Genomic DNA, 12,229 nt, shown 5'->3' on the forward strand with positions numbered 1-12,229 from the left:
ATCCAAAGCAGCTCTTTCAGACTGGACAAAACGCTCTTGGTTCTCCTGCCCTGACAATGGGGATGTCAAGACTGATTAGCAGTTGCACTCATCTTGGGCTTTGCTCTGTTTTCTCCCACTGCAAGTGGTCAAGCCAGATCCGATGGCTCACTTCTATAACACGCAATGCCATGGACAAATTACAGAAGACTAAGACCTGAAAGGCTTTTTTCCTACCCAGCTATCCTTGACATTTTCATTGCTCAAAGACAGGAAACAAAAAGCCTAAGCTGAGGACTGGGTGCGGGTTTGAAAAAGTTTAATTAAAAAGCAAGACAGACCACGGAAGTGCTCCTAACATAGCTAATAATTTGCTGCAGAGTTGTTATTGCGCTGTTTCCATGTGCCAATAACCTTTTAATCCTTTTGCCAAAGGCAATCCACAGCTTTATGTATTTCCATACGTATTTAAGGGTAACCATAAAAGATAACTTGGAAATAACAACTTCCAATTTCTGATATACGAAAATCTGAGCTACAGCAGTTGCTTGTGCCCATCAGCTTTCCAGCAGGGCTCTGGAAAACAGAAATTGCAGGGCAAGAATGAAAATTGCCCTGTTTGACAACGTAGGTTTGGCTGCAAACAGATGAAAACTTCCCTGTTCCCACATTCAGCACCAGTGAATGTCTTAATTACTAACAACTTCTCAAATGGTTTCAGAATTAACACTGAGCAGCTTAATCTCACCAAAAAGCCACCAACTCCAACAGTGTTGTGGCTCAAGTTTGTGGTTAAAAAAAGAAAGTGGAACAAAAGCAGATATTTCAAATATTCTTCCCCTCAAAAAAATCTCACATAGAAAAATAAAATCATACATAACCAAAACCTCTTTGAAAGGAATAGAGTAGAGCAAATTTTCAAACTCAAATAACTTTATGGGATGAAAAATGCATAAGCCTGCAGCTGATACACATTTTTAGGGATGGGAAACATTAAAGCATATCACAATTAAATTGTGATAATTAAATCAAGGAAAGTTAAGGAAAAAAAACCAACACAAAAAACTCCCTCTCCAAATACTTTATCGTTAAGATCACCCCTCACAAAATAAACTCTAAATCCACTTTGCACAAGTGAAATATTATTTCTATCATAGGAGAAAGCAATGGAAACTGAATAGCTGGTGCATGTTCCACACAAACACAGTTTTACTAGTGACAGTTTGGAATTAGGTACGTTTATTGTTCAAGATATTTACAGTCTACTGTGATTTGATTTTATTAGATACTATGTTATTGCTCATTATTACGTTCCAAATTTTTGCAACAGAAACAATGGCTTTGCTGATGACTGCCAAAGGCAAACATCCTATATTCCATGTACATAAAGATACCCATATATGTTTGAATATTTTAACCCAACCTCTCCAATCTCTGCAGCTCAGTGAAGTATAAACAGCTAGTGTTGTCATTAAAATACATGTTCTTCATTCACAGCAACAATACTCAGATTAATAAGCTTTTACACCTGGGCTCTTTTATTCCTCTGCCATTCACTAACAATTCTTCCCCCATGTCAGCAATTTAACTGGCAGGGTCCCAGAAATACAAGTAGGTCAGCACAAGGTGTTCCTCTGGATGCCTTCATCTGTTATAAACATCCTATCTGAGTTAGCCTCCAGGTACTACATTTAAATATTCCTAGTGCCAATTAACATCATAACCGTAACTATTTTAGATCCCACTGACCAAGTAGTACCCTTGTTTTTGGAGGACTGATTCTGTTACGGATGGGAAGGTAATTTTACTGCAGAAGCCAGGAGCCTTCTGCAGCTCTACTGGCTAAGCTGATGCCTGAGATTATGCCTTAGTGCTACCTCCTCGAAACCACAGAATAACAGAATGGTTTGGGTTGGAAGGGATCTTAAAGATCATCCAGTTCCAATCCCCCTGCCATGGGCAGGACCACCTTACACTCAACCAAGTTGCTCAGAGCCCCGTCCAACCTGGCCTTGAACACTTCCAGGGATAAGGCAGCCACAGCTTCTCTGGGTAACCTGTGCCAGAGCCTCACCACCCTCATAGCAAACATTTTTTTCCTAATATCTAATGTAAACCTCCTCTCTTTCAGTTTGAAGCCACTCTCCCTTGTCCTGTCAGTCCAGGCCCTTGTAAATAGTCTCTCTCCATCTTTCTTGCAGGCTCCCTTCAGGTACTGGGCGGCTACAATTAGGTCACCCCCAAGCCTTCTCTTCTCCAAGCTGAACAATCCCAATTCTCTCAGCCTTTCCTCAAAGGAAAGGTGCTCCATCCCTCTAATCACCTTGGTGGCCTCCTCTGGACTCAGCATATCCAAGGGGAAAATTAATATACACGTAAAGAAAGATAAACTGAACACTGATAGCCAGATATTGTACACTACTAAAAGTAATCACAGCAGCCACTTAAGCAAGTCAGACAACCACTAATTTTAAGGGCATGAGAAATAGCAATGGATATGTAAGAATATTTAGCTCCCTCCTTTCTCCCCCATTTATGAAAAATAGAGATCAGTGATTTCTTGGAAAATGAAACAAAAAACTATATTTACAGCAACTTGCACATGTTGAGGATCTGGCCCTGAAGTTGGCACATATAAGAGTGAAGGATCAGGAATCAATTGTCTGTGAAGTGCAATGACTTTTTGGTGACTTTCTCTAATTTTTGTGCTGTGTCTTATACTTCAGGGCTAGAGTTGAGACAAACCCAAAGCAGCAAGTCCACTCCTAACCACATACCCGGTGACACATCATAACTTACAAGATCAAGTGCCAGCACTTACAGGTTTAAATCAGAAAAACAGCCCAGTGCGAGGAAAGAGTGCTTATTATTTTTCCTTTTCCTTTTTTTTTAACATAAAAGCCAGTTCTGCTACTCTGAGCTGATATAAGCATTTGTGCTACATAAGTGAAAACACTTCAAAAGGCAGAAGGAAGCCAACGTTTTCAATTCCTTCCTGATCACTGCAAATGCAATTTTTACTCTGAACTTTACACACCCCCATTTGTGATCATTACCGTAGCAAGAGCGTGTGCTTTAAGACATTGAAGAATAATCCCCACACTGTCTGATTAAAAAGAAAAAAAAAAGAAGAAAAAAAAAGAATAAATTAAATTAAAAGTTGCTAGAAATAACTCACAGGGAAAAAATAAAAATTCAAACAATAGCAGTAGCCTAAAGAGACATTTTTCCTTCAGGAATGAATTCCCATCTGCTTTTAAAGAGCAACATGTTTTTCCATTGCTGGGAATTACAGCCAAACCCAGGACAATAAAGCAGCAAAGCCAGAGGCAAGAGCAGAGGGCAAGTGAAGCTGGCTGACAGAGTATCAGTCTAGGTGCCCCTTTTATAAGCCTGTGTGTTGGTGACAGCTCAACAGTCCCCTGCTGTGCTGGCAACACACTCCCCTCTGCCACCCTCAGCAACGGGGAGCTCCTGGATACTCTGCCGGTGTGGAAAAGGGAAGGCAGGGACAGGGAAGGAGACAAACTGCACGGTCGGTGCTGCGGGTAAACTCGGGCATCTCCCACGGCCTCGGCTGGTCTGGGGAAAGCACAGCTGGTTTGCACAAGCTCATGGGAAGGGAGCTTGCCCCTGACCTGACACAGGTGATGCTTCTATGGATGTTCTTTGTTCCAAACACTGACAAAAGAAACGACCCCGAGGAAAGGAAATCTCAAGTTTGAGAAGCAGTGAAATTCCTCTCTCAGCACTGCTTGATGCTCACTCAAATCCCCTCCGGCTTTTTTTCCCCAAGCTCTTCTGAGGATCGCTGTTCTCCGAATTACTTAGAAAGCAGTTTGCACTGTATCCTCCTGAGCTGTTAATGGGTCTGACCTTTTCGGAAACACTAATGCCCCTTCAGCCAGATGCATTAAATCTCCTCTGCTTGATTAAACTATTAGCAGATCATTATCTCACTGAAGGAGAGAATGTTCTTTCCCAGATGGGCTTGCCACGCATAGATTTCAGTGCAAATACTCCCCTCTATACCAAACCTTACATTTTGCATAAACATGCTGATTGCTAACCAGGCTTTATACCCTCCCAGGGTGAGTGCACACAGTACTGCATCAGGTCTCAGCTGAGACACAGCAGTGATGAAAATCCAACCACTTTTGGCAACAAACCTCCCACCCCATCTCCGGAAAAATGCGCGATGGGAGCCCGATCTTTCTAAAATGACTGAAAAGGGAAGTCTGGAGGAAAAGGAGAGATGGAGTAACACCACAAAGTCTTGTTTTCAGCACTGCCACGCCAATGAGCGATCACCCACATGCCCAGGTGCTCGTGCTGCCCTTGTTCCCAATCTGCCCAAGCACATTCTGCACGTACGAGGTTCTTGTGAGACCAGCAGCGAGCAGAATCCCATGGGAAGTCCTGTGCAGTTAGTTATTTCCTTTCCGGTGATTCATCTCGTTTATCCCAAACACTGACATTCGGAAAACATTCCGAATGCCAGGTATTTCCTCACCTTCCAGCCACCTGTGCCAAACACATCCTTAGCACTGATAAATGTGTGTAGGAAGGCGGTGATCCCGTATTACCCATTCTGGATGAAGGCTGAGCCTCTTTTCCTCACCCACCCACACAAAAATGTTCACTTTTCAATGAGTGATATAAATTAACAGATCCTCTGCATCATTCCAAAAGAAACATCAGGGGTTCATCTGAGGCCTTAATCTTGCTGCATTTCAATTTGACAGTGTTCCTCACTCAGAAAAGCCATAATTTCACTGTGAGATCACATCTTGGTGTGGAGCTAAGCTGTGCCTTCAAAAGGAAAGGTCGTCCAGCAGCATCAGGCCAGAGTCATTTCAGCCCCGGACGCTTTAACTACCAAAGAGTATTTTCAAATCACACACTTCTGGTGTGACATATGTGTTTCTTGGTGGCAGTTTAGAAGTACAAAATCTGATGGCCCAGTCTCAAGGCACGATGTGTTCAGCACCTTCGATTGCCACTGAATCCAGTGGGAATTGAACACGCTCAGGATTTAGCATAACTGAACAGAAATTTTTTGATGCCTTCACTCCAAAAAGCTGGTGTCTCTTTTTTAGGCTACTATACAGGATTGAATTCATTGCCCTTTAAAAATGCCAGGCAAAAAGCCTTTTCCTTAAGTCTAGAAGATCTTTTCCTTCATGGAAAGCTAGATGTAAAAAAGGTAAAACATCCTTATTTGTTAAATGCCCTTTTTTCCCCTATATCTAAGCCCTCTTTCCCCTTTACTGCAGATGTTCTTTACTACAGAGACAAATTTTTTCCAATGTCTTAAAAGACTCTTTACCCTCCTGTACACCTACGATGGAATTCATCCTCATTCCTTTTGCACTTAGTACCTTCCTCTGTAAGAGAGAGAGGAATTTGGAGAGGTTTTAGTTGTTCAGGGTGTTTTTTTATTGAAGTTAACAGTTTAAATATGTCAATATCTGGTAAACAAGAACATGCATGTTTTGGAATAGATATTTTAAGAGTCAAAGGCTTGAGCTGATTGCAGCTAGTGTGCTGCTGCAAAGACCTTTTTGGCATCAAATCTGCTTTTATTTGAGCCAGAGCAAACCTTCATCAGCTTGCTTTTCTTCCCCTTCATTCTCTGTGCTCCCATTGAGAGTTATTGCAAAGTGAGAAAGATATTTTTTACATTAACTGTTCTACTTCGCCTAAGAACCAGTGAAAGATTTACAGGTTCCAAGATTCCCGCTGTACTATTGTGTCCTGTAAGCATGGAAACTGATAATACTATAGAAACCATGCCAGCCTTGGCTTTCACCATGACCTGCTTTCCACCAATTTAAAAGCAGTCAGTCCCATTATCTTCCTTCTACAAGCACACTCGTCTGAAGAATATTGTCATCATATCCAGATTATTTAATTTTTTATTACTTCGAACCAACTTCAAGCTCAAAACAACTCAACACTTGATTTCGGTTCCCGCCTAAAACTCCCTCTCTGCTGCTGTCTTTTAAATTTTAACAAAAACATCATCTGACTGGAGCTCAGACAATAAAAGAGGGTCCCTCACTCTACTAGGTTTATTTTATCACCCACTTTCTGGAAAGAAATATTTTTACAGTGGGGAAACACTGGCTTCATCCCTTGCTCATCTAAGCCCAAATTAAAAATGTGGAGCACCTGAGTTTGTGGAAAGCCAGTCTTTCCTAAAGATGGGTTATATGGCTGTAGCAGCACCATGAAAACAAGCAAAAAAGAACTCACACTGCTTGTACTTTAAAACATTGCTTTTAAACACTTCTGTGGCCGCACCTTTAATTAGTCCTACTCTTAGTGAGAAATCAAACAGATAAAACTTCTCAGAATGAAGTACAGTAGTGAAAATGCTCTAGGAAAAAACTGTGATCAAATTGTGAACAACCTCAGAGTGAAGACATCCTAATTTTATAAAACCATTAAAAAACCCCATCAGTTTTATAAAATTTGGACCTCCTGAAATTTTGCCCAAAATAACACGCAGAAGCACTAGATTAAACCTTATAAAAGTTTCAAGGCAGCATGATGTTTGTTGTTTTCACCATTTTATCATCTTTAAGGACTCTGTGCCTACCAATTTCTCTCCTGATTTACAGACATTGAAGTATTCCTGAAGGAGAGCCTTCAAGCACTGCTGCTCAGCACCGCTCCAGAAGGGGTTGGAAATGCAGATCAAACTCAAATCCAAGTATTTCTAGAAAGCTGGGAATTTCTTTGACCTCAAAACTAATTGCACAGACATTGCTTGTCTAATGCCCTTTTTTTATTACATTAAACTTCACTTACACAGGAGAGAAGGAAATTGTAATTCACCCTCATAAATTATCATCCATTTTCTCTCACATGAAACAGGGGGAAGTAATCACCCTATTTTGCTATCTTGATATATCTTTAAAGGTACTCATTAAGAGAAACGTACATCCAGCAGGTGAACAGAGATAACTGGTCATAAGTGATGACAGGCAAGAATATATGCAAGTATCTGATCTGAAAAAGGGCCAAGTTGGAAGCCAGATGCTCACTGAACTATCCGCTTTACTGGCTGTTTATTCAGCTCATGTCAGGATGATTCAACGCATCTTTACACGCAACTCCCTATTCATACAGCATCTTCTAGTCACAAAACCAAGCATTTTCCATTCCTTTTTCTAAACAAAGGGTGGAACAGTGGAATGGGAACTTGCCATTCAGCAGCGGAAACTATTTGTAAAGCTGGGAAGCTGGAGACACTAGGAAGAAAGGGCTTTAATGAAACTGGCCGCTCTGCGTGCCAACTGCCAAGACTTCTTATGTATTCTTCCAAGGAACACTGGCTGAGGCTTTTTCTGTATTTACTCTTTGCATCCCAGTTATTGTAATACTTTGAATGATGCAAAAGAACAAAATTCACGAGAAATGCCGTATTAGAAACAGGCAGCTCTTCCCCCTCCCCCCCTCTAACTAGTGTGTAGCTGCACTCAATGACCCATTAACTTATTTTTGGTTCTGTACAAAGCCAGCACCAAGACATTTGTGACTCATTATCAACCAGGCACAGGAATTCACCACTAGAGCTTCAGCTGATCCAGATCCAAAGGAAATCCCCGTATGCTCGGAATTTCTAAAATACAAGCGTTGGGGTTGTTGCCTGGTAAGACAACAGTTTCCATACACAACGAGGGATATGTTTATGTTTATGTTTTTGGAGGCTTGTAGCTCAGCCAGAGGCAGATAAATTTCCCTAAGGTAGCAAAAGCTGTACCACTGTCACCCAGATATGAACACAGCACCGTTTCAGGTCACTACTCCAAAGTGTGGGGGCAGTAGAGCTGCAACAGTTTTTCAGACCAACACTTAAGCCTGAAATCCTTTTTACTGTTGCCTTTTTCCACTAGGATAGCCCACATTCTGTGGCAAAGAGATGTGCTACACAAACCAGCCTTGCTCCCTACGCAGCTTTCATTCACTCTTTCCCAGAGCACAGCCTGTCCCGTGCTGGGGAGGAGAAAAGACCTTGTGGGTTCAACTTTGGCGTCCCCTGTGACACAGCTTCCCAAAATGGGCCTGGAGCACACTCAGCAGTGCCCTCAGCAGCCAGAGGTTACTTAGTAGGCAACACAGCATTTTACATCATACCAGCATTTGAGTGACAGCCAAATGAGCCGAAATCTTGCCTGCAGAGTCATGCTCAATGACCAGCCCATTGAGAAGGGCCTTCAGCATTGCAAGAACCACACAAACACTCCACCATCAGACAAAAGTTTACCTCATTTCCCTGCCCTTGTAAGCAGCACACTGAAAACTAGGGAGCCAAGGCAAGCACATCACATTTTCCACTCTGCTATGGAAAAAGCAGAAGGTGACTATGTAATTAAAGATGTTGCGATAATACACTAGGACTGCTTACAGGAAGGTGGAAATTCTGGCATTTCGCACCTTTTAAGGGCTTGACTTGGCAATCTTAATAGCATTCTTTGAATTTTTGAAGTAATATAATTACTCTCAATTAATTAAAATGAGGAAAGAATGAAACATCCTTTCATGAGACACTGACATGAATAATATTCAGGGAGCAGAGTGGTGACCACTTATGTACTGATACTTATTATAACTGCCAGGCAGCAGCATCTGAGAAAGTTTCTCCTTTTACCCAGGACAGGAAATAACTGTCTGACATTCACTGTCAGAAGGTAACCAATAGCAATGAGCTGTAACAGTTAAGTGCCACTGTGAGGTCCTGATTATATGGAATAGGAAAACACAAGCTTCAAAGTGACCAGTGACTGCCTTACAGTTGTTCCCCCACGCTGTTTCATAACTCCACCTGAGGCTCTCAGTCACAATCCTAAACTCAAAAGATCCCTGGGGATGTGGGGAGACCCAGGTGAACTGCCTGGGGAGGCTGGGAGCACTTGCCTCCACCTCCCTCCACTCCTGGAAGCACATCCTTCATGAGGCCTTCCGGGATCACACCTAAGGCTCACCCTGGAAGAGACACTTCCCCTGGCAACAATCCTCTGATGGAGATCTTGAAGTAATAAAGCCCCAGACTGCATTCTGCTCTCTGAACAGAAACACAGAAATCTCTCAATCATTCCCTTTCACAATTCCCACCACCACTTGGAGAAGGCTCAGGGGATGGTATCTGGATGACACTTGAGTTCAACTTAAAACACCGCTTTGTGCAGGGTTGTCCAGCAAGTTTTACCTCTGCTCCTGAGTACTTCTGTGTGTGCTCAACGAGCTCAGCTAAGCAGACTTCATCGCTCACTGGCATGGACCGAAAATGAAGTTTGAAGATCTCCCTGCGAGTGGCTGCGTCTGGCAACGGCACGTAGATAATTCTGTCTATGCGTCCTGGTCTCAGCAAGGCCTGCAATGAAATCACAGGAGAAGTTACAGCACATCAAGAGGGTAAAAACCACAACTCAGAACCAACACCACCACCAAATTAACCAACAATTTCAAAAGCAAAAGCAAGGAGCTGCACAAGAAAAGACAGTAAGGTTACTCAGCTTGTGAAATACTGGATTATGGAAAAAAGGAATCATAAAGGAACCATAACTATTTTCCTAAAATAATACTTTTAGACTTGTTGCAAGGTGTGCTGGAATGTTAGGGCTTGGCAGACGGACAGGTGGCAATGGACACATCCCAGGTTCAGATCTTCCATCAAGACATCATGCAGAGAAAAAAAGAGTTTTCAAAGTGAAGCTTGCATTCTGAATTCACGTTGCTTTATCCCAAATTATTAGAGCTGCACGTGCTTACAGAAGAACAGATTACTCTGACAGGTTTTTTTATGCAAAATAAGACAGAGGCAAATGATGCTCAGCTTCAAAAAGGGAGATGGAAGGAAAAAATTTCTAGAAGAGGAGCACAGCCTCGGGGCAGGTCATGGGAGAGGCTGGGGTTTTATGGCTCATGTCCCCAGGGGTTTTATGGCTCAGCCAGAGGAAGCCAAGCTCTCCCTGATCAGGTGCTGGTAATAGTCCCACATGTGCAGAAGGGGGATCACAGGGCCTCTGGAAGCTCTCTCCAACCAGCATTTCTGTGACTCTATGCTTTCTGGACAGGGTCAAAAAGTAAACACTGTCTATATATAAAACAGTTATATCCGATATACAGGAGAAGCCAAGCTCTTAAATACATGAGAAGAGAGGAAACTCATTTCCCTATATTTATAAAAAAAAATCTCCAAGATTCTTGAAAACCATCTACAGTCAAAAAAAGTAAAAACCCTCCCAGCCTTTCTTACTTGACATATGAAAAAAACCCCCATAACACAATAATCCTGTGCACAGCGAATGCACATAAATAGTATTTAAACTATTTTTTAAGAACTGAACAATGTTTATAAGATTCAGCATGTAACCTAAATTGTTTTTATGTTATGGTTCTCCCTTGGGCAGAGTAGTTTGAGTTCCAGATGACTAGAGATATTGCATGGCTGTCCTGGGCTGTCAGCCAATAAGTCTTTTCCCAGCCTGATCATGTCAGTGAAAGTCATGCTGAAAAAATAGTAGGAAAGAGCTTTCCTTCCTGCACAGCATTGATCAAGTTAACACCCTTCCTAGAGTTTCTTTAAAAAGACTGTTGTGGTGCTTCAGAGTGGAAAAATGTATCCTGAATGTTAAGAGATGTCTTGTTATTTTTAAAACAGAACATGAAAACGCTCAGCAGAAAGCACACGGCACCGTGGTGTGCTGCAAGGAGCTGTGGAAGGATAGAAGGAGGACTATATGTGCTGGGAAGATCAAAATGTCTGTATCCATCCCTGTACCCTGTCCAAGCAGTGGTCAGTGCTAGATCCCTACAAAAGAGAGTAAGAAACAAGCTGTCCAGAGCACTCCTGATACATCCACCAAAGAACTCAGCTCACTGCTGATAACTCGACCAGTGTGTAATTCAGTGTCTAAATCGTGTGTGTGTGTGAGGATGTTGCCAATTCTTGCCAAGGTACTTGAAAGAGAAATTTGCATGTTTCAAGACTAGGCTTGGAGGGAGAGGAATTATACTGCAATTGTGTTCTGCATGCTCTTAAGGAAATGCCCATAGCTAATTCTATGATTTAGAAGAAGAGAGAGATGTTCATGTGAGTACAGTGGTGCGCCTCTTTTAAATCAAGGCAGGTTTCATCAGCACACCCAGATAATTGTAACGTTTTCTAGGGCCAGCTTAGCTTCCCAGTGATGAATGACCAGGGCTGTTGGGCAAATGGGGCAGGAAAAATGCCTGGTGCCAATGAGCAGGGGGCAAGCACTCCATTGCCTCGCACTGGCTTTTGGTTCCGAGACGAGTCTCCTAACACGACAGAGCACCCACGCTGGCAAAGCACAACTGCAGATGTAACAGAGAGAACATGCTTTTTTTGGTGAGCTACTAAAAACTGTATTTCCCCCAGTTTGTCCCCAAAGCTTTGTGTTTTATATATAGTCATAGCTGGGAGGCCCAAGTTTTAAACACGCTATCATTACTTTCTTGCTACGATCAGGCCTAGGGACCTTGTCCAAGACAGCCAGATGTGCTGGGAACTGTACAAAAAAAGCACAAGTCAGTCTCAGCAGCGCTTGCTGCTTTATATTGACACAGACAAAAAGGAGAAAAAATATTCTGTAACCTCAGCTTGAGACAAGAGTCAAATTCCCTCCAGCCCCCGGAGACAAAAGCAGAGTGAACTGAGCGCTGCTCTCCACCAGCCCTCCCGACGTGGTGACCCTGGGAGACCCTGGGCACAGCCCTATTGCTCCTTGTTCTGCTGTCACCACCTTGTCCCTTGGGCAGGCCACCAACCCGCCGTGCTCCTGAGGAAATAAAAGCAGAGGGAGAGGGTGAGGAAGGAGCCTGTCTCGACCCACCCTGTGTTACTGGAGGACAAAGCCTGGGTGAAGGGCCACAGGGGCTGCAGAGCTGCTCTGCTGCCGGTGCTCAGAATGCAACTGGAGAGCAGCAACAAGTCAAGGCCACTCTGGTTTGCAGGGCATCGTGTTGCCCTCTCAGGTCTTTGGTCTCTGCGTTCCTCCCAAGGAGGTGCTTCTCCTTGCCGGGCAAAATAAATTCAGGACTCAGAACTGAGCTGCACGTAGAGGTCGGCAATAAGGGAAAAAGGTACCTCTCATGATGCTTTTGCTCACTGGAGGACAGTGAGCTCTTTCTGGATGACCCACTGGCGAGGCACAAGGTGAAGGCACCTGGATTGATCCTCGCTGTGGAGCTGGAGGAGGAGGGATTCAGCAGGAGC

General features: G+C 43.1%; 1 protein-coding gene across 3 annotated transcripts in view; it reads right to left on the minus strand.

The window, feature by feature from the left end:
• The window catches only part of SPATA5 (spermatogenesis associated 5), a 413,699-nt gene that overhangs the window by 273,760 nt on the left and 127,710 nt on the right, over nucleotides 1-12,229 (minus strand). For all 3 annotated transcript variants that reach the window (XR_007629554.1, XR_007629553.1, XM_050320693.1), the window contains exon 15: nucleotides 9,197-9,361. Coding sequence is in view for 1 of the 3 variants with exons in the window: in XM_050320693.1 (XP_050176650.1) it covers nucleotides 9,197-9,361 (165 nt within the window). In the remaining 2 variants the exon portion in view is untranslated. The remainder of the gene's footprint in view (nucleotides 1-9,196; nucleotides 9,362-12,229) is intronic.

The sequence above is a fragment of the Myiozetetes cayanensis genome, unplaced genomic scaffold (genome assembly GCF_022539395.1).
Source record: "Myiozetetes cayanensis isolate MyiCay16 unplaced genomic scaffold, myiCay2020 scf24, whole genome shotgun sequence".
Lineage (NCBI taxonomy): Eukaryota > Metazoa > Chordata > Aves > Passeriformes > Tyrannidae > Myiozetetes > Myiozetetes cayanensis.